Below are 26,098 nucleotides of genomic sequence, written 5' to 3' on the forward strand. Positions count from 1 at the left end.
TTTTTTTTTTTTTTTTTTTTTTTTTTTTTTTTTTTTTTTTTTTTGCACAGGGATTAACTTGAAACCTTGCGCTTGCAAGGCAGGCAGCAGCACCACCGAGTTAAATCCCTGGCCCTTCTGTGATTTTCTTTAAAAGCAACCACGACTTTATACAAGGAGGACCCTTTCCATCTCAGTGTCACTCTTTATGCTGATCAAATGGGGCTGAAAGTCTGAAACAAACTAAGAGACTGGAACTTGAGCGTGGTGGCCACCAGGGCCTGCTGCTGTACCCTGTGGCCTCCGTGTGGAGGACAGGATGCTGAGGCCTCCGGCTCGAGAGCCACATGTTAGGGTCTCAGGCCCGGCCACCCAGCTCTCTCCACTGCTCTGATGCCTCTTGGACAGCGCATCAGCCCTTCCAGAGGGCACCACTCTGCCCAGCGTCTGTGGTGGCAGAATGCTGTCCCTGGGGACCCTGACCAGCACAGGGAAGGTCAGATGCACCTGGCACCTGGAGGCACGGTGGGAACGCAGGCTGACCAGCTGCTGGGGGCCAGGAGGGACCCGCAGCTGCATAGGGGGACGCAGCCGCGGGTGTCCACACAAAGGGCTCCTGGCTTCCACGCAGCGAAAGAGGCAGCTCGGGGCTGAGGCTGGGGCGGCCAGGCCCCGTGGAGACTAGCCTGCCTGAGTCCATCACAACTGCACAGCCCTCTTCTCGCTGGGGCGGAACACCCCGTGTTCAGAACAGGATCTCTGAAAAGCAACGTGGCCCCACTTCCTCTGTTCCTCTCAGACCCGCTCCTGGCCACATGCTCTGTGGTGTGTGGAGGGGCCCCGCGTGGCATCTGCACCCTACCTAGGTCCTCCTCTGCAGGCCCGGGGAAGCTGAGGCCCGACTGGGCCAGGTCTCCGCCTTCTTCCTCTGCAAAGACAGAAACAAAGTAACACTTTACTGTGGCTCTGGCAAGGCTTGGGTCCCTCGTGAACACCTCCCACTGTTCACCACTCTGCTGCAAGACACCAACCAGCCACGCCATCCACAGCGTACTGCAGAGGCATGATGTCTCTACACCCAGGGACACACGTGGACATGGTGGCATCTCCACGCACACTGCATGCCCACAGTGTGCCCTCCTCTCACCACCCACAGCTGCCTGTGGGCTCTGGGTACAGGCTTCTGGCGTGGCTGCTGACTCCCCCAGGTGGCTCTGGGCTCCAGGGACCCTTCTTGTGCCTGAGATGGTTAAATGTGTTATTAAAATGTTTACTCAGCGTACGTGAGCCCCACCCCATTTCCGTGTGGTCAGCAGCACATCCTGCAGGTTTCGGGCTGCGTTTTCTGTAATGAGCGGGGAGAGCAGGAAGCTACAGACTCGTGAGCCCCACCCCATTTCCGTGTGGTCAGCAGCACATCCTGCAGGTTTCGGGCTGCGTTTTCATTTGGCCTGTTTTCATTTGTTCCCAGACGTCATGGGCAGTGCTCATGAAAAACTGTTTCCATGGAGACCATTGTCACCTAGTGTCTTTTGAAGACAGATGCACGGCAGTTGGGTTAGGACGAATTTGTAGGATGAGCCAAAACAACACGCCCCATCAAAGTTTAAACACATAGACAGAGAGACACAGACGTGGAGACACACGGACAAGTGCAAGCCCGTACAGAGTGGGTGTGCGATGTGTGCTGCTGTCCCATGCTGCACTGACAGGAGCCAGTGCTTTATGGTCAGCACCAAGAGCAGAGCACAGGATCACACAGGGAGGGTGACAGAGCTGCACAATGCACAGAGTGGGGCTGGCCCGATGGCCCTGCAGGGCAGCAGCAGGAGCACACTTGGTCACGCCAAGGATACTCCCCAGGGATGAGGTGGGCCTTCTACGCCCCTCACTTTGTCCTTCTGCACCATCAGGCCGAGAGAGCACGGGGTCCAGGACATCCCTACCTTGGGCCAAACTTCAACAGGGGCAACACAGGCTGCCTGGGTGAGTCCCAGGCCATGTCCGAGTATGGTGCTGTGCTGGGGTAACCTGTGGCTCCTGTCCTCACCAGTCCAAACAGGCTTTGTATCTGCAGACCCTGTGGCCAGCCCCTACCTACCCGGAGCTCAGAATCTCGTCCAGGCTGTGTTCTGCCCTGGTGCAGACCACTCTCCGGCCAGGATCCTGGCCTCCTGCATGGTGACCATCGTGAGGCACAGGGGCCGAAGACAGCCACCAATGTCATGATACCAGGGACCCAGAGCTGCCCTGCCCGGGCTTAAGGAGGCCACAGGCTCCACCCAGGCTGCAGGTCCCTCTTCTGCCAGTGCTCGTGCGCAGAGAAGCTATTTGCTGCCCCCTGAATGAGAAGAAAAGTGGCTGCAGGATCAGAGGGGCTGACGGCTGGCGCAGATGAGAGCAGCTCCGTGAGTCGGCAGCTCAGGCTCTGGGACATCCAGAGTGCACCGCCTCCCTCGGCTCTCCAATCTCACATCCTGCGGGGAGGCTGGCAGCGCGTTTAAGATTAATCAGCGATGTAAAATTAATAGCGTCTGAATCCGACAGCCTGCGCAGATTTCCATCACATTTTCTTAGTAAAAATAGAAAAGTGCCTCAGACTAAAAAATTTTGGAAATCATCCACTCACACATCTGAATGCATCTAATGAGTTTTAGGCCTCACCAGAGAAACAGTCTTTTACAGCCCTGATTCTTGATGGAATTTTCCCTACTTCAGATTGCTCACTTACAATAGTTTCTGGCTGAATTCACTTTATGACTTATTTTTTTACACTGGCACTTAACGACAGCTGCACCCCACAGTGTGACCCCAGTACCCCACCATCCACTTTGGGTGGAGAGGAGAGGCTGCTTTGCAGTTAGTTCTGTGTCACGGCGCCTCTTCCGAACCCCCTAATTCTGAGTGTGCCGAGCGGCTTGCGCTGGGGGATGCGGGCCCGAGTTGAAGCACCTGCTCCCAACCAAGAACCCTGTGCAGGCTGTGCTTGCAATACAGCGGCAACCACCAGCCAGGTCACAGCAGTGCATCCTGCACACCCACAGTGGCAGGGGCCAGGGCAGGCCGGATGTGCTCATGAAGGCTGGTAAGACGCAGGTGACATACCCACTGCCCGGGAACACAAGGGGCTTCCCAGGCTGTAACTAACCCACAACTGTAGATCCAGTCTGCACTGGATTCTGTTACAGGACACTCCAGACAGCAGCAGCCTGAGTCACAATCTGTCAAAAGAGGGAACAGCACAAATGATTCCGAGAGCTGATCGACAGGTAGGCCACATGACCCCCAGCAGAGATTCAAGACAGAAAGAGACATTCATGAAAGGTGACAAAAGCTTTGCTCTCTCTGTGGAGATGAATCTCATCTGCAGGTGCATCAGGGAGGATGCTGCAGGTGGACAATGTGGTCTCTATGGAGGACGGTCCACCCTCAGGTGCATCAGGGAGGATGGTCGCAGGGTGACACTGTGCTCTTCTCAGGGTGGCAGTGCCATCTCCAGGGTGTATGTCAGATTTTGGTTTGGTTGAGTCTGTGACCCTCCTTGAGTGGTGCTCCCCTGGTGGCTGCACTGTTTCCTGCCTGGCTGCAACTGGGCTGACCCCATGCTCTCATAGCTCTGAATTGGCCTGCAGTGAGTTGAGGCCTTTTGTGCAGTGTTCGCTCGCTGCTCAACACCTGCCATGCATGGATTTGGTTAGCACTCAAGCCGTGACCTGTGTTCATGACTGACCTCTTGGTGTGAGGCACCGGCCACACCTCACATCATCACCAGCAGAGCAGCTCATGACCCCCAGTGTCTCCACTGCACACGTGGAGTCTTCTGCACATGCCCACGTGTATATCCACGCCTCCCTGTGTGTCAGCTGGGCAGGCTCCTTTATCCTTAGTGTGCCCTGCAATACCCTCGGCAGTTCTGTGATTACCTGCAGTGCCTAGCAGCATCATGATTCGCTGTTTCCCCAGCACGATGCTTCTCCTCAACTGAACTGGATGTACAACTCTGAGTATGGTACAGTGCTGGCAGTGCGCTGTGGCAGGACAAAGACGAGAGCCTCAGGGTTGGGCATCCTCTTTCCGCTCTCTGGGGCTCAGGAAGCCCTGACCACAGCCCATTCTCCAGGCTCCCGAAGCATGGTTCTTCCTTTATACTTCCGGGCCCTTCCTGCTCTCTTTCCCTTAGGACTAGAATCTGAAGCCTCTGTGGCTGGATCTTGGCGTCAGAATCTGAGGTGCATTATCCACAGCCCTGGCTGCCTTTGAGGGTTCTTGTATCTCTGGGTCTCCCCCAGGACAGGTCCAAGATCTACCTGGCCTGTTCCACATCAGCCTTGTTTGGGGCCCACAGAACGCGTGGTGTCTCTAAGCTCTATGGCCACTCAGGTCTGTGTCTCTGCCCCTACTGATGGACTCTGAGTCTGGAAGGTTCCTCTGTGATAGCAGCAAGGCTCTCCCAGGCAGGGATGTGAGAGGACAGTCAGGGCATGTTCAGCCTCTTGCCCGTGGCCGGGTGGGACTCCATCCTGTGCCTGGCTGCTGCCATCATCTTCCGTTATGTCACACGGTGTGCTCATCCCTTGTGTGCTCCTGTGGGTCTCAGCACCAGGGATCCAATGCCAGGGGTGGGAGCAGGAGACCCCCCACAGGTCCTGGCTGAGCACAGAATGCTGCAGAGCTCAGTCTGCTCAGGCCTCTCCCAAGCCCCGGCCTCTAGTTGCCCTTTCTCTGAAAGTTTGAAGAAGCTGACTCTAGCACACATTTGGCCACTTTGCTAATGACAGGATTTGAAGGCTGCTTAGATTGAGGATTCATTTCTGCTCAGTGAGGACAATGAGGCTGATGAGGCTTGATGCCCGCCTCCTTCCGCCTTGCACAGCTGTGCGCCAGCCGGCCGGCAGGGCCACAGTGGTCTCTCCCTGCAGTGGATTGCAGCAGGAGCTGCCCCAAAAGTCTGCAGAATTTCACAGAAGTTAAGGCCACTTTGATCCAGCTAAGAGAGAAGCCTGAGGTCTTTAAAGAGGCAGCTATGACTGGGTGTGGCAGATGTTTAATTTTTAGACTAAAAATAATAGGGCACTGAAATAAAAGGCGGACCATTTCTTATTTGAATATCTGAAAGCTTCAAGGTGAAATTGCATCTGTCTGCTGTTGAACTTGAACGTTGTTCACCTGAAAAGTGACATCTGTTATACTGTATATAGAATGAATCTTAAATCTAAGTTCTAACCCATGCCATGTAAAATCCTTTGATCTATGATCAGTATTTAGTAAAGTTTTAGACCAAAGATCCCTCAAAGATGTGCCTGTTAATGGGCATCTGAAATGAACAGATTTTTCAGACAAAGAAGTAAAAGCATCAAATAAATATATGAAAAAAATGTTCAGCATCACAGGTCATTCAAGAGATGCAGATGAAAATAACACTGAGATTCCACCTCACTCCAGAAAGAATGGCTGCTATCAGGACATCAACCAATAACAAATGCTGGCAGGGTTGTGGGGAGATAGAAGCACTTCTTCATTGTTGCTGGGAGTGCAGACCCGTACAACCACTATGGAAATCTATACGGAGATACTTCAAAGAACTAGGATTAGAGGTCCCATTTGACTCAGCCATCCCTCTTCTGGGTATCTTTCCAAAATAATTAAAAGACTCATACCACAGTGATATATGTGCTCCCATGTTTATAGTGGCACAGTATGTAATAGCTAAAACTTGGTAACAACCCAAATGCCCATCAACTAGAGACTGGAAAAAGAAGAATTGGTTTATCTATAAAATGGAGTACTACTCAGCCATAAAGAATGCGAAACTAGAAACATTTATAGCTGAATGGATGCACATTGAGGCCATGGTCTTAAGTGAAATAAATAGGACACATATGTGTAAATACCAAAGAATTTCTCTGGTGTGAAAAACAAAGTGTAAATAAGGTTCAAATGGTATAATTGATAGTGTGAAATAGGAAGAAAATAACTAAAGGGAAGTGGGAAGGCGAGGGGAAAGGAAATAAGGAAAAGGAAAAATTGTGAGAAAAAGGAAATAATGGAAACAAAGTCTTTGTAAATAGGGAAGGCTGGAGGTGGTGGAGGGAGGGCAGTGGTATGGGGAAACAAATAAGAACAAAGACATATCCTGTAAAGGTACAAGTTCCCAATGATAAATGTAACTGTACTGTTTGCTTTAAATGTACCAATAAACTTAATAGGGGAAAGAAAGGATGTGTCTGCTGTGTTTATACAGAAAATGCCTCTTACAGACAGAGCAGAGGGCATTTTACAAAGCCTGGAAAAACTTGTCACCACAAACGAAGTTACTGTTGCTTGCTGTTAAAGCTGGGCAGATATCTTGAGCCGAGAGTGCACTGAACCTGAGCTTCTCCTGTCTCTGCAGAGTGGCCCTGATGCTTGCCTCAGGGAGGCCTAGGGATGCTGGACGGAGCACAGTTAACCACACCCCAGACCATGGTGGGTGATTTCTTAGCTAACCAAACCCCTTCTGGACAGCAATGATTCTCTAAAGCTCAAATATCCCTGGAGTCCTGCATTATTTGCCAACTCTTGCTTTGCAGTCCCGGGCAGCTTCTGGGATGCATCCTGGCTCTCTGGCCATGGACATGGCCCAGGAGCTCATCTGATGGCTTCCTGGGGACCCGGGGTGCAGCCAGGGTACCAGCTCTGGAGCCAGGAAAGCTATTTCTGAATTCTGCTGCTCACCTTCCCTGGCACCCATGTCACCGCCTGGACACTTGGCTGTGTCCCCGACTGCAGGGAGCCTATGCAAATGTTGGGGAGGTGGCCTTGGAGGGGGAGGAGCATTGTGTGCTCCTCATAGCACAGCATGCTTTCTGGGCAGGAACTGTTCCACCACAGTCACAAGAGAAACAGCAGCGCTAAATGTCAAACACTTTCAAGTTCTGTATTTGACAGACCGTCTTCACTTTCTACTGGCATGGCTGTGTCTGTGCCTTGTTCACGGGGATAACCTCAGCAAGAGGACGACGGTGTTGGGATTAGTGCACCTCCTCCTGCATGGGAGCAAATGACTTCAGGACAGGTGGTTGCATTAGTCACTTTGTCATCACTGGGGCAAAGCCGGACATGCACGCTTTTGGTGCTCATGGCTTCTGAGGCTCAGCGCATGGCCGGCCAGTTCCAAGGGGGAAACAGCAAGGCAGAGGGTCTGGAGGAGGAGAACTGCTCAGATCATGGCATCCAGGAAGCAGAGAGAGAGGGAAGGGATCCGGGGACAAGAACACACTTTCCAGATGAGTCCAATGATGAGCGCAGCACCATGATTCAGTCACCTTCTGGATGCCCACTTCGGACACCTGGGACATGGGGCATCCTCGATCTAAGTGCTGGCACTTGGGATGCTCTATTTTTTTCTTTAGTGGATGACAAGGCTTGATTTTCAGAGGTCCAATTAAAACCGAATGGTTAAACACAGTGATATAATTATGGCACAGGATGTGAGAGGCTATGAAGTGTTTCAGACATGCAGGCATAATGGTAAGTGGGAAAAGTCATTGGCACACTCTGCTGTATGATCTGGGTTTTGCTCTGAAAAAAAGACTGAGGCAACTGGCCAAGATGTCACAGCAATGGTCTCGACTGGAGGAACTGTGGATGCATTTTATTTTCCCCTCTCAACCTTCTGTGCCTTCCGGATTTTTTCTACCCAGCTTGTGTACCTTCATAAGTGCAAAGTGCGTTACAATGATGTGGCCTTCAACGGCCTTCGGTGAAGTCAGGTCCGAGTTTCCTTCTGAACAAGGGTAGGGGTAAAGGTGCAATTTCATTCTTCCTCTTGTAAGGGCCAGCGTTTATTTACTGACTTCTTTGTCCATGCAGAGTACGGTGGAATCGCGACTATCAAGAGACTCATGAATAACGGGCCGCTCACTCTCTGTCCATCAGTGTCCCCTGTGGGCCGTCAGGAGGAGGACAGTTTGCCTTGCCATGGTGGATGGGCTGCTTCCCTGTGTACCAGCAGCTCAGTCTAACACACGTGCAAAGCTGCTTGGCAGCATTTCCGGTTGGTTAGAAGTGCAAGGAAGAAGGGCCGTGGGCACCTTGAGATGACATTGGAGGCAGGGCCTGGTGGGGACAATGTCGTCGGGGCTGACGCCGATTCCATCTGTGGGGCTCCTCCTGGGACCCTCCTGAGAAAGATGTCAGGAGGGAGCCGTGATGACCTCACTGGCTCTCCCACATCCGTACCCCCAACACCCCCTCCAGTCTCTGTCCGTTTCCTGCCCCCAGTCGCAGCTGCCTTGTCTCACAGCAGTGAAAAGGCTCCAGTGACCTGAATATTAACACAAGGTGCTGAGTGAAGGAGGAATAGGAGCTTCAGAGATCTGTGATGGTCTTAAAGCCCCAGTGCTGCTCGGAACCTGGGCCTGCTGCACAGTGGCAGTGACTGCTGCTCTACATGCTGGACACTGCAGCCCAGCTGTGTCACTCTGGGAGGATGCGGACCAGGATGGTCTGGGGAGCGGCGGGAGGCAGGCTGGGTGTGGGAACAACTCCACTTCGCCTTCCCCTGGCTCTGTGCTGGGATGCCTGGGCCTCTGCTGTCCTGGCGTCCAGAGTTGTCTGGGCCAGCACTGCATGGTCACTGGGCCTGATGAAATGAGCCCGGCTTCCTGGTGCTGCAGCCCTTGACCACCCGCCTTCCTGCTGCCTGGGAGGGGAGGCCACCTGTGAAATGTGTGCAAGCTGCCGGAGGGTGGGAAGTACTGGGGAACCCTAGTATGCTGTGCGGCTGTGGAAGAATGGAATCACTGACCTTATGCCCGGGTGCTCTCCGCAGCTACTGAAATTCCCACTTAGAAATATCCTGCACCTGACAAGGCTTCACATTTACCATTTCTCCGAAGCCAGCTCATCCTAGAAATGAATCAAGAGGGCTCATCTGATGAGAGAGGCCCTGCCCCTCGTCCTGTGGATGGCTGGCACAGTCAGTGTCCCTGACTCTTGGCTCAGAGACATGGGAGCAGGTGGTGGTGGGGTCACCATGCAATGCACAGAGCCGGGCCGCTTGAGTGCACCCCGAGACCGCCTCAGAGTGTCCAGTTTAAACCCCTGCTTCCAACTGAGGCAGCACTGTGCAAAGCTCGGGTCCAGCTGACACCCAACAATCACAAACAGAACTAATTGTACGAACCCCTGTGTTAAAATATTTCCTAGCTAAAAACACTGGCGTTTGCTCTCATGTTTTAGAGGAAGGCAATGTCTAGAGGTGATTTGTGGTGGCTGCTCCATGCCGCGGGTCTCTGTAAATGCCCACTTCAGTGTTACTTAGCTGCAAAACTGGATTTTGATCTATATCCCCAGGCCTTGCCATTATTCATTTATTTCACTTTGGTTATTAATAAAAGCCAGGAACATTTGTTAAGGAATGGCAGACGAAGATACTGCTACTCCTCAAGTCACCCTCACAGCATCACTCTTCCTTATAAACACATCACATGTGCAGTTTGCTTGCCGGAAACAAAGTAAATACAAGACCCACAGCAGCACCAAGACTGCAATTCATTTTCAAAGTCCTTGGATTAGAGCTCGATTGTAATTTAACAAATGCTGCAGTTCTTGACTTGAAATGCAAGAAAAACATGATGGCGCCACCCAGTGGTGACTGGACTGGCTCAGTGTGTCCCAGCCTCCCCTCCCTGTCCCATGTGAGCTGCGGGTGTCCCAGGAGTGGACAGGTGTCTCAGAGCCTGGCTGCCATCTGTGACACACACAGCTTCCTGGCAAGCCACAGGCCTTTGCCATTTTGCAGTTTCTGTTCTCTATCATGAAAGCCGCACAACTTCACCCCGTTTGGCACAGAGACCTCGGATGCCGCTCAGAGCTGTAAGAGCAGTAGGGCAGTGGGCTCTGCGGATGCTGTTCAGGCCTCAGCCCCCACCGCCTCAGCAGACCCCATTCTGACCAGCTTGGAACCAACAGGCTCCACAGGCAGCACAGCAGGACCTGGGGCTGCCATGAACAGGCCAGGAGCCAGAGGCCTCGTGCCCTCCGCACAGACGCCCTAGCCCGTGTCACTGCTGTGTCTTCCCCATGCCCCTGAGTATGTGGCCTGGCCCAGCTCCTGTCTGCTTCTCTGCACTTGACTAGCTCTGCTCTGAGAAAGCAACACCAGGAGTGAGAAAGGCAGGCCAGCCCCGGGCAGAGTCTAGGGTTTTAGTGGCCCCTGGCACAGCTCTCCCTTCTTCCCTCCCTGTCCCTGAGAGTGGACAGGAAGGCCCATGCACTGGGAACAGGAGGACAGCGAGAGCTGGAGGGTGTTGAGGGCTGGAGGCCTCTGCAGCCCTTGAGGCTTTCCTGCCTCCACCTGTGAAGTGGGGACAGAACACATCCCGTGTGACCACACCCAGCCTCGTCCCTGCCATAAGGGCTGGGTCCCAGCGTGTGCTTCTCCTTCTTCTCTTTCTCATCTAATGCTTTCTACTACTTTTTTTTTCCTTTGGTACCAAGGATCCAACTTGGGACCTTGAGCTTGGGAGGCAGGCAGCAGAACCACTGAGCTAAATCCCCAGCCCTCATCTAATGCTTTCTAAACTCATTTTTCACAAATGTTGAGTATGCATGACCTCTTAAACACATCTTCCACATCTGAATAATAGATAAGTGCTGCCTGGCCTCTAAGGTGGAAAAGCAATACAAGAAATCTGCAATTGATGACCTGCATTCATAGTGGAGAGCAGGTCTGGCTAATCCCCTCACCAGAATGACACTAACAGCTCACAGTGATTACCCGGGGAGATGGCAGGAAGGGAAGGGACTTCACAGGGAGAGGACAGGGCAGCACATGGAAATCATCTATGGAGAGCCTCATTTCCAAAGCTCCGTGTCGAGGCCTGTCTGGAAAGGTCCGTGTAGGTCTCTACATCTCTGAGGAGATCCTGGGGGCCCTGGGGCCCTGTCCCACCGTCACCTCTTTGCATCCATTCTCAGAATCCAAGGTTGCATCACTGGATGAACACAGCAGCCATGGTGGCAGAATGGTTCCAAGTGAGGCCAGCGAGGTGGGCGGGGCCTGGCAGGGGCTTGGGGTGCTGGCGACCAGGCTCTTTTCCATTCCGGGACGGACTTGGACTCAGCTAGTGACTCAGCATGAGGGACTGGGGCCAGCTAGTCCACCTCTGGGTGCTATGGGCTCTCAGCTCTGGCTCTGTATGGATTCCCGTGGGTCTCCACATAGTCTGCACACTAATACCATGAACATCATATGTCAGGGCTGCAGGCACCTCCGTCACTCGGTCTCAGTCTGTCCCACCTGGTGGCTCCAGCCCCTGTGGGCTTTCTTGGCATCCCTAGCAAGGTGACCTGCACCATGGAGTTCTGGATGCCCCCAGGCATTCAGCCTGGGTTTTGAGGTCATTTGGGCACGCAGATTAGGAGCATGTGCTTGCTGTTCGAGATTTTCTTAAAATGAGAAATGTAGGTTTCTGGGACTCATGAGATTCATGCCCAGGGCAAGGGACTGACCCTTAGTGCCCAAGGAAATGAAACCTCCATGAATTTCTGCTGGCCCAGCTGGCTCTTGGGTGGGAAGCTGCTGAGTCCAAACCCTGGGGCAGTGTTGGGGGCATCTTGGAGGGACCCCATTCTGCCCACTATATGATGCTGCTGGTTTTAAAGAGAAGCACTTTCTCATCTAGAAGAAGTGACAGTGCTCAGGCCCTCATAAAGCCCCAGTGGGAGTGGCTCTAGACCTGCCCTGCTGCCCTGCACTGCTAGTTTGCTCCCTTCAAACACACGGGGAGGAAACCGCTATTGCCTGGCCCTTCCCTGACAGCTCCCGCCCAGGGCCAGGGACCTTTGGCAGCCAGCTCTGGTGATACAGAGGGTAGGAAGGTGATGGCAGAGTAGGCTCACCCCTCACTTCACATCCCTCCCTGGCCCTCTCTCCTTCCCTTGCTGATGCACCATGAATATTCCAGCCTGGTCACCACACGTGACCCAGGGCCTCTTAGAAGCCTTGTCCGACTCGGCTCTGGCCAGGGCTATCTCCAGCACCTCTGACAGGGTACGCGGCTGGGAGGTGGCCTTGCTGGCCTTCTGTGTTACCCACAAGATAATTACGGGGCCGTTGGGAGAAGAGTAAAACAGGATGTGTACAGATTTCATAGCAGAACAGACCCTCCACCATAAATTCAACCTATCACTTGCGGTTTTAATGAGAGAAAAGAAGTGTAATGATTTTCAACAACCATGAACCCCACTTCGAAGCCTCAATCCCTGCAGAGGAGCCTCTGCTCTCGGCAGTGGTGTTACAGGAAGGTGGTGGCCACTTCAGAGTTGGGATGGCCTGGTGGCTCAGCAGCTTGGAGTGTCCAGGATTGTGGACATCTCCTAGACCTCAGTGCCTTAGAAAATGACATCCAATAAAGTATCACCAAATGCTGACGCTCCTTCCTAAGAGGTTTCCAGAAATGTCTGCCACTGAGGAGCACCGTGAGTCTTTCCCACTCTGCCTAAGACAGCACCTTTGACCATGTCACTCATTTCGAGGGGTTCGGAGTCACAGCACGGAGCAGTGCGGGAGGACTGCCAGGGCTCTGAGGATGCAGGGTGCACTGTCACCTGCTCTTCTCCCCATCCCTTCCCTTTGTTCACAGGACCACGTCATTTAAAACGATCTCATGAGGGGATGAAGGGAGGGCAGGGACAAGGGGAAAAAATGAGAACCAAGACCTGTCATGGAAAGGTACAAGATCCCAATAATGAATGTAACTGTACTGTATACCTAAAATGTACCAATAAACTCAATTAAAAAAATAAAACATAAAAATGATCTCATGGGCAGAGCAAGCATCAGTCGTTCTATGGGTCTATTTAAATGTCACTGTTCTTTCTTAGCTCAAGCTGTTTAGGAGAAGACATGTGTGCCTCATGCCCTCTGCAGGTGCTACCAAGGAGCGGTGTGGTCCCTGAAAGTCACGGGTGAAGGACCAAGCAGCCTGGCTGCTTCCATCTTCAGTTGTCCAGGGCTGCAGGCAAGGCAGGGGCAAAGTCACCCAAGCCACAAAATCAGCCCACATTGGGCACGGGGATGCTGCAGCCTCGGCAGGCCCATACTGTCTCCCATGCCAACCCTCAGACTTTGGCAGGAGGGGAGGTTGCCCGCTGCAGTTGTGGCTAAAGGCACTGGGCCTGTGCAGACTTCCACAGCCAACTGTACAACATTCAGGTGTCCAGGGACAGATGCCCTCTCTGGGCATCTGCTTTTCCCTCTGAGTGGCGGTAATATCTGTACCTGTCTTGTAGGGCTCTTGAGAGAATTAAAACGGATCAACCACTTCCAGCAGACACTGGCTCTCTTCCGGAAATTAAACTCACACCCGCACAATCCAATTTAGATACGCAACTGAGACGCTTTCACAATAATTCCTGCCAGGGTAAATAATTACAGTGCTCACATTTTCAATTCCAACAGAGGCTTCCACGGAAAAATCCTTTTTGCCACTCACATCGCATGGCACGGTGGAGGGCAGACCCTGAAAAATTACTGACCAGCTCAGACCACAGGGGCCCTCGATGAGGCCCGGGGAGAGAGGATCCCACTCAGCTGCTTCCTGCACAGCATTCGGACAAGCCCTGGGCATAACCGCAAACAGGCAGCGACTCACCCACGTAAGACAGAAAGTAGGACTACACTCTGAGCGCTCTAAGGTCCAGCAGGCACAGGACAGGGAATGTGCGGCCTTGCCTTGTGCAGGGTGAACTGGGTCCTCCATGAAATGGAGGCAGCTGTCCACCCTGCAAGGATGGATCCTCCCAGACACAGCTTCTGACATGGTCACCATGCCGCTGTCTTCGGCCTCTCAGGACGAAGTGTCCTCATGCAGAAAGTCATGCCGTGCATCCCCAAACCCGAACAGATGCCAACAGTCACTGTGCTATGTCTCGGTGCTACGAAGCTTTCACAACAGACTGTGCCTGGTGGCTCAGCAGGCCGGTTAGGGAGCCTCTTCAGCTTTGGGAACTGATGTCATCCTAGGTTCACTGGGCTCTGCATGGAGCCTCCTGCTGGCTGTGCAGTCTGTGGCCCTTTTGCACCCACCATGGGTCTCCCCGCCCGCCTGTGCCTGACCTCACTGCTCCCGCATCGCTCGTGGGACGTGAGTGGGTAAGGCTGCTCCAGAGGTGACTGTCCATGACCTTCATGTGACCGAGGAGGCACTCTGCTGTGTGGACCCCGTGCCTCACATCTGCCCCACGCTGCGCCCCCTTCACTGTGCCGCCAGCCCTCCACTGAGAAGGCCTGCTGCGAGGCCAGAATGGGAGGTGAGAGACCAACTCACGGAGGCCGCCAGGAAGAGCAGGAGTGCTGGGGACTCATGGGTGGACAGCCAGGACTCAGAGCAGCACCAGTGCCTCAGGGCTGGCGGTGCCTTTTGGGCCTGAGCTGTGTCCCACCCACACCCTCCTCTGGGGGCCACATGGGTCTCTAGTGCTCCTTTGTGCTCTCCTGGGCTGAAGTCCCGGGAGAGAGGGCAGGTGGCGTGTGGCTGGCGTGCGGCACCCCAGCCAAGGAGCAGGATGGTGGGGGATGGCTGTTTTTTGGATGGCTACAAGGAGTGAAGGTCAGGTGAGAAGCGGAGACCATGTCAGTCACCCAGTGTCTGAAGCCAGCAACACAAACTGTGGAAAGCTGCGTGCAGAACCCTGAGGCTGCACCTGGTGCTGTGCTCCGTTCCAATCTGCATGGAGACCCAGCCCTCGCTGGCTCGGGGCCCTCCAGCACCCACCACGTGGCCATGGTGTCGAGTGCCACTGGCTGGCATCGGATGCAGACGGCCTCTGTGGTTTCAGTTGATGGTGATTACAGTAAAAGATGACCCTGTGGAGAAAGAGTGCAGCGATGTCTGGAGGAGCTCTTAGCCCTTACAGGGAAGGAACGAAAAAGGTCAGCACACCTAAGAGGGTGATAACAAACCACTGCCAGAGAAGGAGCCCAGCCTCGCCCCACAAAGCCTCTCTGGGCAGCTGGCTCCCACCGCCCCATCCACTGGCACGAGGAGGGCAGATGTGGCTGTTCCGTGCTGCGCCTGGACCAGGGCGGCTTGGCCAGTTGGGTTATAATTTCATTTGGCATCACTGTTTCTTTCCCCTTTCCAATCATTCTGGGCCAACACATCTAATTTCCGTGGGCTTTGAGTCTGTGAACCGCAGCAGTCCATATGTTTAAACATGAGAAAATAAATGTCAGGGAGGGGGCGACATGCGCTGCCTAGATCCCCACCCTTCAAGCAGATGGGCAGCTGTGCTGCTTGCGAGTCGAGGACAGGTGAACCTCAGGAGGGTGAGCGGGGCCTCGCCCACCACAGGAGGAGCCTGGGTGCATGGTGAGACCCGTGGTAGGAGGTTGTTCCGGGCTGGGCCGTGATGAGGTGACGCCGAGGCACCTCACACCCTGTCCCCTTTGGCACAGGGCTCAGATCTTAGTCATGCTTTAGGTGGGCAGATGAGCGCTGCCCTACCTTCAGATCATGCCATCCTTCTGTGCAGCTTCCCTGCCACTGACTCTCCCAGGGGATGATCAGCCCTCTGAAGCGTAGGTCCAGCAGCAGGGTCATTTCGGACAGCAGAAGTCACCTGAGCTCAGCCTGTGTGGTGTAATTCAGTGTCGTTCACTGAGTGGAGTCGTTCACAGTGGCTGGAATCAGAGGGTAGCCTGATGTTGTCAGGCAGTTCCTGAGCCGGAGGAGCTGCTCTAGGGCAGTCCCCAAGGGTAACATCGACTCCCCAGGAGAGTCACAGAAAGCAGGAATGTGTGCAGCAGGGCAGAGCCAGGGGCTGAGCACTGAAGATATCTGTGCTGGTCTCAGTGGAAATCAGCTCGGCTCAACTTAAATGCAACTATTGTGCCCAGCTGAGCTGCACAGAAGTTTCGAGACTCGAGCTGGGTCTGGTGACATCAGCAGCAGTGCGGGGCAGGGAGCACTGGGAGGTCCAAGAGCTGGTCTACTCTGTGATGTGGCTCCAATGTCTCGCAGGAACTTCATCAGGGTGGCACTGTATTTCCCACACAGGGGGATGACACATAAGGTGTTGAAAGGATTTTAGGAAGCACGTGAAGGCTTCTTCAGATGTCTGCCCATCAGGAAGCAGACAGGCAGAGGCCATGCCTCACGGAGCCTCCTCTCCCATATTTCCAGGCAGGGGCATCGTCCTTGATGCCTCCCACACAGCCCTCTGCCTGTGTCTCCATGTCCTGACAGAAAAGGTGCTTCTGAGGGAGCTCTGGGGCTGGGCCCCACTTCCTCTCTGTAGCAGTGGTGGTACCCTGCCTACTGTGAGATCACACTGAGGGGGAGGAATGACCAAGAACAGTTCTCTTTCAAATGAAGAAGAGGTGTTTCTGAGCTTTCCTAGAGAAAAACCACACAAAGGGAATGCAACAGTTGAGCTTTCCTCTGGGGTAGAAAGAGTAGAAGCTGACCCTTAAGCATGCTCAGGAGGCAGCGCTGAGTGAGTGCTGACCAGCCATGCTATCCACGGGGCACAGGTACTGCGGAAGTCACATGGTGCAAGGTGATGGGCTCACTGGTCACAGCATGGGGTGACACACAGGGCCCACCATGTGAACGACTGCACTGGCCCTTCATGAGCCTCATGACTGACTTGGCAACAATGTACAGGGATATAACATCTTGTCATCTCACCACAGTCACCACAATGTGCTTTCTTTGTGCACACAGGGACTCTGTATGACTTCACCCCAATGCTATTAGTATCACAGCTGTGACACTTCCTAGCTAGCTAGTGTCACCCACCCACCAGGAAGCCACCGCTGAATGAAAACCTGGTGTCTTAGTTACTTCCTTTTTACTAGGACAGAATATCCACAAGTTAAAGGAAGATAGGGTTTATTTATCTCACAGTTTTCCCATAGTGGGCTGACTCCAAGGCAGGGTGGTATGGCGGAGGGGCCTCACAGAGGAGAAACAGTCCATAACAGGGCAGGTAGGAGGCAGAGATGCTTTCTGCTTTCCATTTTTATTACACCCAGGCTGTAAGCGTATTTGTTGGTGCCACTCATACCCAGGTTGGGTTTTCCCTCTTCAGTAAATCCACCACTGACGACCAGGATTATGCTAATTCAATTAGGAGACTAATCTAGTATTACACACCCATGATCCAGTATCACAAGACAATGATTCAATATCACAAACCCACGATCCACTCTCTCCCTAAAGCCCCACCTATGCTCACCTGAGGCTTTGAGGGGGACACCTAGATATAAACCATAACTCCAGGGATACATGAAGGTGGGCACTTGGTGGCACAGTGACTTCATAATCTAAATTCACACCCAGGGATGGCTCTAAAGCAACACTGGCCTTCTATAATAGAGCGACAAAGCGCCACCAGGAAGGAAAACCATGTGACAACAGGGCCATCACCACGCACAGTGGGGAACATCTGTCTGCCTGGAGTGAGAAGCTGAAGAGTTCAGGTGTGTCTTCTCCCGAAACTCGGTCAACTGTCCTGTCCATAGCTGCTGAGCAGAGAAGGCACATGTGTGGTGCGCAGGACCCCACCTGTGTGATCATGACCCCTCCCTGGGGGATCGGGGCCGCTGTGTGCCAGGACCAGGCACCTCATATCCCACCTGTCAGGTGGCGAGGAAGGGTGGTACCTAGTATCGATTCTGGAGTGCAGTTGCTTGCTGAAGGGTCTTGGGATCAAGTCCACTTTAACTGTGAACCTTTAATAACTCAGGGTTGGTGTGACCCACTCAGGACGTGAGGACTGGAGTTTAAGAGGGCTCAGGGTGTAGAGCTGGCCACCCGAAGTGGGCAGCAGTGGGGACGTGGTCACTCCATTCCCAAAGTCTCTGCGCCTGCAGACAGAACCACTCACTCCCAGTCCTCTCAGACAGCTCTAAGTGGACATGGATTCCTGTCTGTCAGGAGATGAGGGCCACAGGGCAATTGCGCGGCCAGGTGTCCAGTGAACTTTACACATCGGGGCTCATCCTCAGCTGCAGGGACCCTGGGTGCTGACCAACGTAGCCACTGCGCGGCATAGCATCTGGAGTTGGGACACAGATGTCACCTGAGTGTCCTCTGTGGTGACCTCAGGACGTGGGGATGCCAGGGTTGGACGCTGCTCCTTTTCAGGAATGCCTGCCAACAGCTGATGACATCCATCGGCTTCCAGTCACCACAGGCCAGGCTCCCAATGTCAGCCTGAGAGTCCTCCCTGGGAGGGTGCTCCCTGGGCTTGGTCCTCCATCCCCCAGAGGAGCAGGGTGCTGTTTCCAGCTGAGCCTGGCTGTGGATAGCATCACCGAGAGATAGATTAAGGCATTTCTGAGGCTGCCTCTCCCATCCCTGTGGGTGATTTTCTGTGAGAGATTTTTGGCTGTGTCACCTTGAAGGAATCACAGGACTGCATCAAGCCCTGGTCCCCTGTGATCCTGAGTGTCACCTGCCCCATGCTGCCAGGACTCTGAGGTCTGCTCCTTTTGTTTTGGGCACATACTCCACCCTCTGCAGGAGCCATCACAGCTGGCCACCCCTGCTTCCGGCCCCGCTGGGGGACCATGCTCCCTGAGCCTCAAACGTGGAGTAGCTGCTCACGCCTTGAGTCTTTCCTGGCACGGGGTCTGATCACCCCTTGGCACTCTTACTGCCTGTGCCCTGAGTCCCACATGACTTTCCTTCCTGGCAGCGGGTCTTCTTGCTCCTCCCCTCTTCGCTCTCTGCTGGGGTTGCATCTCCAAGGTGTCCACGTGTCCTGCGCCACCATCTCCAGCTCGTCCCCAAGGCCACCTTTAAGGCTGTCTGGCTGATACTTGGGCAGGTTCCCCCAGGTCCACAGCCAACTCCTGGGCACAAGCACCCTCCAGGAGATCAGGTTCTGTCTTCTGTGCACTGAGTGATTTACCTTAGCATGGAGCTGGCACAGAGTCTCCTGCTAAACACATGGTCACTGAGTATCAGAATGCAGAAGTGGCCAAGACCAGATTCCCCTCCAGATGCAGAACATGCAGATCCACACCTGTCAGCCTGAGGTGGAGGCCCAGCAGAGTGCCAGGGTTTGGTCGAGTTTAGAACCAAGGGGGAATTTGAACCCAGGGGACGGAGCACACAAGCCCTGTCTCAGCTCATGGAGGAAGAGCACTTCCTGGGTACCCCTGCTGGGGACAGGCTACCTCAAGGGGCCAAGATTCACAGCAGAATGCAGAGGACAGCAGAGGAGGTCAGGAGACCCCTTCACAGCTTTGGCCAAGGACTCAAAGCTCATAACCTACAGCCCCAAGACCCAGACACATTTGGCTTTTATTTTGTTAACTCCCTGGCTGCTTGGGTACTCAGCCCCACATGCAATATTTAAGAGGGACAGGCAAGAGAGCCCATACAGGCCTCTGGGGTCACCATCCCCAGGTCCAGTCTGTCCTAGCTGGTCTGTCACAGCATTAGGATGGGAACTGAGGACAGAGAGCTGCTTTTGAGCACAGGTGATATTAAAAATATTTATCAACTCCTGTGTCACAGCGGCAGCAGCCTTGCAGAAAAATTCCAACACTGCTAGAGGAGAGGCTGTCACAGGTCCAGAATCACAGGTGATATTAAAAATATTTATCAACTCCTGTGTCACAGCGGCAGCAGCCTTGCAGAAAAAATTCCAACACTGCTAGAGGAGAGGCTGTCACAGGTCCAGACGTGCCCCAGGCCTGGGAAGGTGATAGCGAGTGGAGGTAGTCTTTGGGACACTACTCTGGGCCTCCCAGCAGAGACAGCATGAGTCCCCACCCTGCAAGCAACGTCCACTAGGATTCCAGGGTCAGGGTCACAGGATACCTCATCCCTGCCCTGGGACAGTGCCCCTGGGTTGGGGGCCTGGGAGGCCAAGACTGGTCTTGTCAGGTCTTTGTACACAGCAGGGGTGCTCAGAGCAGCCTGTGGCTGGGTTCATTCTCTTCAGGGCATTAGAAGCAAACAGCAGAGCAAGGATTCCCAGGAAAGGAGAGCAGGTACCCTGACCTTAGGGTGCTCTCCAGGCAGAGGACAGAGCACCTTTCTTTGGTGTTTGCACCTCGCTGCTGCAGAACTCAGCAGGCACAGATCAAGACCTGAGCAGGAGAATTCTGGCAAGGACAGCGCAGGTGAAAACCTCTGGGGCCAGTGTTTGTCCCCTGCCACCTTCCTTGGCTTCTGAAAGGAAACCCTGATAAGCGAGCTGCAGGGAACATCATGCAACCCCTGCATCGGGGTGGCCCAACAGGAGCCCCTGAGGAATGAATGACGGAGGCTGTTGAAATAACAGGTCTCCTGGGCTTGGTGTGCCCGAATAGAGGCCGCAGGGTGCCTTCCTGGGAGCTGGGCCAAGGGGTGAGCTCACCCTGAACCTGCAGCTTTTTGAGACTGGTCTTGTTCTGTAGCCAGGCTGGCCTCGAACACACGGCGACCCCTTGCCTCAGCCTCCAGAGCACAGGGATTAGAGGTGTGCACCACACTGGGGCACCCAGCCCTCCATGACAGCCCTGGGAAACAAGCAGAGCAGGCACTGACAGCTGCGGTTCCGGCTAGGCCAAAGGCTGGAGCACGTGGAGGCCACACTCTGCTCTGCTCCCCTCCGTAGGACTCACCCTCCATCTCAGCCACTGGCCTCTGGCTTCGAAGCCCAAACTGCCCACTCATGGAGGCTTCCTAATGTTCAGCCACTTTTCAGAAAGGCCTGACAATCACTCCCCTAATTAGCTCTAAACTAATTTCCAAGACAGGCTTAGGCTGTAGCTAAAAAGTAATCACACTGGAAGGGCTTCTCCCTCCGGGGCCAGCTCTGTGCCCTGGACTCTGGTGCCTCACAGGAGATGCTGCCGCCCTGTGAGATGCCTCCCTCTCATCACCCATCTCCACAGCATGCGGTTTTGAGCACAGGAACATAAGCAGCTACCAAAGGGCCTGGAAAGTGTTGAAATCAAGATTTTATCAGATGCTGCACCAACAAAAACAAAACAAAACAAAGCTAATCTCTGAGAAGTTTAAAAAAGTCATTTCCAGGTTTGTGATAAATTGTGTCAAGAAAGCATCCTTCTGACCTGTGTTTTCAGACACTCTTGGCACCCCAGTTCCTCGGGAGCTTTCCAGTCCAGGAGCAGGCTCCACCTTCAAGGTCCCCACCCCTGCTTGGTCACTGCCCTCACTGTCTGCGTTCTTGATGCAGGCTGTCTCAAACTACCTTGGCCCTTGGGCCACCGCTCATGGGTAATTCTCGGAGCTGCACCTGGTCTCCCTCGGTGTCCTGGGGACTGAGGACCACAGAGCGGAGTCCACAAAATGCAGGAAGCAGGTGGTGGCAGAGCTCTTTGGGAACCTTGCCCCTGGGCCCTTCCTGCACCAGCGCCCCTGCTCTCCTGCCTGTGGGGACAGTGTCTGTGAGGCTGGGGTCCACCTGCTGTCTGAGGAAGGTGGCTCTCAGACAGCACAGCTGTGTGGACTGTTCCTGTTTGACCCCAGCCTTCCCTCGGTGATCTGGCTGTCTCCTATCGTTACACTGCTGGGGTGACTCTATGTCCCCATAACTGCTAACCGCTAAGTGCCCATGTGCCCCGGGGTCCTGTAGCTCCCTGGAGAGCCAGGCCATGAAACAGAAAGAAAACCCATGGAACCAAAAGGGGATTGTCAGAGGATCCACAGCCCTGTGCCTCCTCTCTGCCTCGGCTATGCCCCCACCCTGTGTGCCAGGCCTGCCCGAGGCCTCCTGAGCCATGGGGCCCCACCCCTCCGCTCCACACACCTGCCTCTGGGCTGCATGGCAGGACCTGGTGTTGTCACATCACACCTGGCCCGGCCTAGCCCACCTGTGGAGCTGCAGCTGGGCCTGGCTCTACCTGGGATGACGCCTGGACACTCTCAAGCCTTGGGGAGAAGCGCAAGAGCCAGCGGGAACCATGTGGAAAGCAGCTTGGGAGCCCGCTCTCCCCTGTGGGCGGGCACAGGGTCCCAAAGGGGCTGGGGCTGGAGACACTTCCTCCACGGGCTGTGCGTCCATGATTCACGCAGCACAGCTGCCCGCCAGGGAGCTGGTGCCTCGGAGCCACCTGTCTGAACCGGCCTGGCTGACACTGACTGATGAAGAGTTCTGAAGCCTGGGACCTCCTGTCTGAGTCGTTTGCAAGAAGCAGTATTTCCTCCTTGAGCCAATCTCTGCAGCTGAAAAGGACCTGCACATCACACATGGAGTAAGCAGGAGTCCAGCGTGTTCCTCAGAGATAATGCAGCCTCCTCAGGTTGAGGCTGGTGCTGGATGCTTTGGCTTCCTTTTCCTCCAAAGCACCTGTTGCCAAGCAACCCGCACAGCGGTGCTGCGTCCTGCGGGCTGAGTGACAACAGAAGGTGGAACAGGACAGGAATCAATCGGATTACCTCCTATCTGCCTCACAGGCAGCAGCAGTGTGGAAAGAGTGTTCTTTTCAACACCAACTCCTCCAGCTAGGCTCCTTAGCCATGCCAGCTCCAGGTTCAGCCCAGGACCGCAGGGTGCACCGCTGTTTTGGTTTCTGAGATAGAAAACCTACGCTGGGTTCTAGCTCAGTTTTTCCCACTTCCTCCTTGTGGTTTAAATTCTACAGAGCACATTTCCTTCACCCTGATTGGCCCAAAGACTTGTGTGGAAACAGTTCAATAAGTAACTGGCGGTCACGAGGCTGGGAGGGTGAGATCCCAGGTGAGGGTGCTGTGTCTTCTCCATGAAGCAAGGAAAAATTACCCCGTCCTCCTGATTCCATGTAAAAGTCTCCTAAGAGACTATCCCCAGAATACATTATGAGATTTCTTCTCTTTAAATCACACAATGCCATAACTAATATATTAAACAGTGCACCAGAAATTATCTACAGAATCAACCTATTAAAAAAATCAAATTTGAGGTTCCTAGAGATGAAACTCCATTGTGAAAACTGTCAGCAATCAATTCTCAAGCTGCAGTGACATCCATGCCTTGCAGGAGAATAGCTGTGACCCAGAGGAATGCACTCCATGTGTCCTGACACCTGATGGCTGCTGAGGCAGGACCCATGTCACCAGCTCTCCTGGCCTCACTGGCTTCAGCCACGCGTGAGGCCGTCACCATCTGCAAGGGTCACCGTGGGGACTGCACATAATTACATGAAGAAAGCCCCAGCAAATGTCTCACAGCACTTTTGGCATGTATTGTGGAAAATTTGGTGTTCGTAGTCTGGCTTCTTTTGTAGCCAATCTGAACAACTCCCAGGGAACCGAGTTCCACAGGAAGCCACCTGGGATGGTGGAAGTGGCTCTGTTGCATCTGAGCCCTGGTCTCGTCTTGAATATGCACTAACTTAACACGACAGACTCAGTGCTTTAGCTGGGGAGTCCCCTGCCCAAAGGGGAGGTCTGGGTGAGGGGCCATGTTCAGGGACACCCAGCTGGTGTGTACAGGCGGCTCCCCCTGCCCAAGCCCTCAGCATTGTCTCAAGTGCAGGACAAGTGCTCCTGACTTTGTTCCTCTGAATACAAGCAGGTCTCTCATGGCTGACCTCTGCCTGCCCTTTCCCCTCCTCTAAGAGACAAGAGAACTATAAAATGCTGACAGTGAGGCCCTGAGCGAGCTGACAGGTGTCAGTCCCATGGCTGGCTCGTATCTCACACGTGCATGTAATTAATCAGTTTACAAGTGATACATGCCTGGTATTGGGGTTAATTTGAGGAAGAAAGGACTTCAAGTCCATTTGAAGTTTCCCTGACAATGACAAACAAGCATGCAGAACAGAGCATCTGTCAAGCATCCCTCAGATGCGGTATCAATTATGGATAACGGATACTACGACTTCAAGACAGAAGCAGGATGTGCCTGACAAGTGGCCATCTCTTCATTCAGCACTTCCACCCCAGAATGCATGCAACAGCCCTGACCCACAGGCACAGGTCTCTGCGTTTCTGGCCTGCTTCTCCAGGGCCCGCCAGGTCCTCGGGGAGCCCCACCCCCCTCTCCCTCAGGCCCGGGTCTTCTCTCCCAGGCCAGTGTGCACCTCTGGGTGCTGCACCTGCTCTCCATGGCCTCCTGCTGCCTCACAGCCAAGGGTGAGCTCTGCCCTCCTGTGCAGGACACTGTGACCTTGAACTTTATGTGTAGCTGAGGTGGCATCCAGGTGAGTTCTGCTGGAGTCAGGGACACACACACGCTTCTTAGAAGCCTAACTCCCGAAGTCCAGCCACGATCCTGAAGCCACGGAACAGCTCTGTCTCAACACATCAGGTAGAGCTACAGGGTGCTGCTAGGCTTGCAGGTGAGAACAATGCAATATCAGTCATGGCAGCTGGCAGCATGACAGGAAAGGGCTAACACATGTTAGAATAACTTCTACCTGAAGCCCTAAAATGCAGTAAAAGGTTTGATCCTCACTGGAGAAAATGCTCAGTTATTCAGAGCTCTAAATTAACCCAAATGACTGAGTTACTAAAAACTCAGAAATTTTGTGTATGTGCAAACACACCATAGGAAGATAGCACAGAAGGTCACGTTAAGTCCATGGAATGGATAACGCTTTACAGTTTCTCTGCACCTCAGCTATAGCAGTGGTGTGAGCTACTGAATCAAGCACACCCTTAAAAGTCGGGCTAATAAGGAAAATGCCCAAGCATGGAGTTGGAGGTCTTTGGCCCTGGCAGGAGGGGACCTCTCAGGAGGGAGGGCGTCCCTGTGGGCAGGGCTGAAACTCTGGCTTCACCCGGGAACTTGCACTTCACATCAGAGGGAAGGGAGACATGACAAGTGACACAAAACAGAGAAGTTGCCCGTAAAATGACGGCAGTTTTAGTAAATAGCAGACATCGGTTTTTCTTCAGAATGAAGCAGGTCTAGACTCTGGAAAGGGCCATCTGTCTTATCAGAATCCACGAGTTGATGTGGTTCCACCACTTGTGTTATTAGTGTTGGAAGTGGGTTGTAGAGCTACTAATTAAGGACATAAGCCTGTTTCTAGGAGACAGGGAAGAGACCAACAGGCTGGTATTCATCTCTCATTAATTCCTTTCTTCTGGAGTCCCAGACACCATGAAAACACAATGCAGCTTTAGACAGAACAGTAGGGAAGCTGCCGACCGCCTTGCTTCTGAACTGCAGTTATGTTAAGGTTGCCAAGCTTGTGCATTCTCAGGATTGGGACCACTTCTCAGAGCTGGAGCACGGTAAGGAACGCAAATAAGCAGAACAAACAGACCGCGGTGAAGCAATGCAGAGTGCCGGGTTTCATCTGCTGGAACACAGGGCACCCCGAGCAAGCCCTGACTACGACCAGACAGGAGACCCGCAGCAAACCCAGAGGAGTGCAGAGAGCCCCGAGGGACATGCTGACGAAAGGTCTGATCTGCAGCTGCTTGCCCAGTGAGTGGCCTGGGAGGGTTCACTGCATGCCCCTGTGGGCCTGGACCTGGCTGCTGGGGCTGAGCACAGAGACCGGGCCATCAGCATCACATAGGGCTCTTCTCCAAAACAATTTTGTGGATGCACAGGCTGAGAAAGTTCAATCAGGGAATCGGTCAATATTCTGCCTCCATGGCACCCATGAGCCTCCAGACGATTCAACAATCTGTCTCAGTTTTATTTTTTAATGAGTGCAGTTTGCATTTCTTTAGCCACACATTTTTTTAAAATTAAAAAGTTCACTTTGCTGCAACAGGATGATGGTGGTAATTGTTAAGAACAGTTTTTCCTATGACATTGGCCATTTCTGAGCAGCAAAGAGCCCGCCAGCTGGTGCTGAGGAGCTGGGCTACTGCCTTGCAGATATAGGCTGCTGCCAAGGAGCAGGAGGCACAGGATGCCCAGAGTGCCTGCAGTCTGGTGGCTGGGTAGCAGAGTCCAGAGACTTATCCTTCAGAGGCACAGAGCTTAGTCATGTGGGTACAGAGAGGCCAGAGCTTGCTGTTTGCAAAGCCACAGTGTCCAGGCCTCCAGGAAAGAGGTTGTTCAAAATGCCATAGAATCTGTCTGAGGGGAAGGCCAAATGGTGGTAGGAGTTTTATCCTTGGAAAACTGCTGGGAGAACCCTACAAGCCAACCAACAATATCCTCCTTAGAAAGGAATCAACAAGTAACCTTGGGCCAATTTTCAATACAGCCAGTTGGT

The 26,098-nt window shown here is 53.6% G+C and overlaps 1 protein-coding gene across 9 annotated transcripts in view; it reads right to left on the reverse strand.

Moving 5' to 3' along the window:
* Dlgap2 (DLG associated protein 2) overlaps nucleotides 1–26,098 on the reverse strand; it is a 437,601-nt gene that overhangs the window by 94,702 nt on the left and 316,801 nt on the right. For 4 of the 9 annotated variants that reach the window (XM_010620359.3, XM_010620357.3, XM_033765549.1 and 1 more), the window contains one exon: nucleotides 842–907. The exons of 3 other annotated variants lie outside the window; for them this stretch is intronic. In XM_010620359.3, the coding sequence (XP_010618661.1) occupies nucleotides 842–907 (66 nt within the window). Of the gene's footprint in view, nucleotides 1–841; nucleotides 908–1,262; nucleotides 1,314–26,098 lie in introns of those variants that run through there. 2 more of the 9 variants (XM_033765550.1, XM_010620363.2) reach the window with 2 other exon arrangements.

Source organism: Fukomys damarensis, unplaced genomic scaffold, assembly GCF_012274545.1.
Source record: "Fukomys damarensis isolate Sample0158 unplaced genomic scaffold, DMR_v1.0_HiC HiC_scaffold_18, whole genome shotgun sequence".
NCBI classification, from domain to species: Eukaryota; Metazoa; Chordata; class Mammalia; order Rodentia; family Bathyergidae; genus Fukomys; species Fukomys damarensis.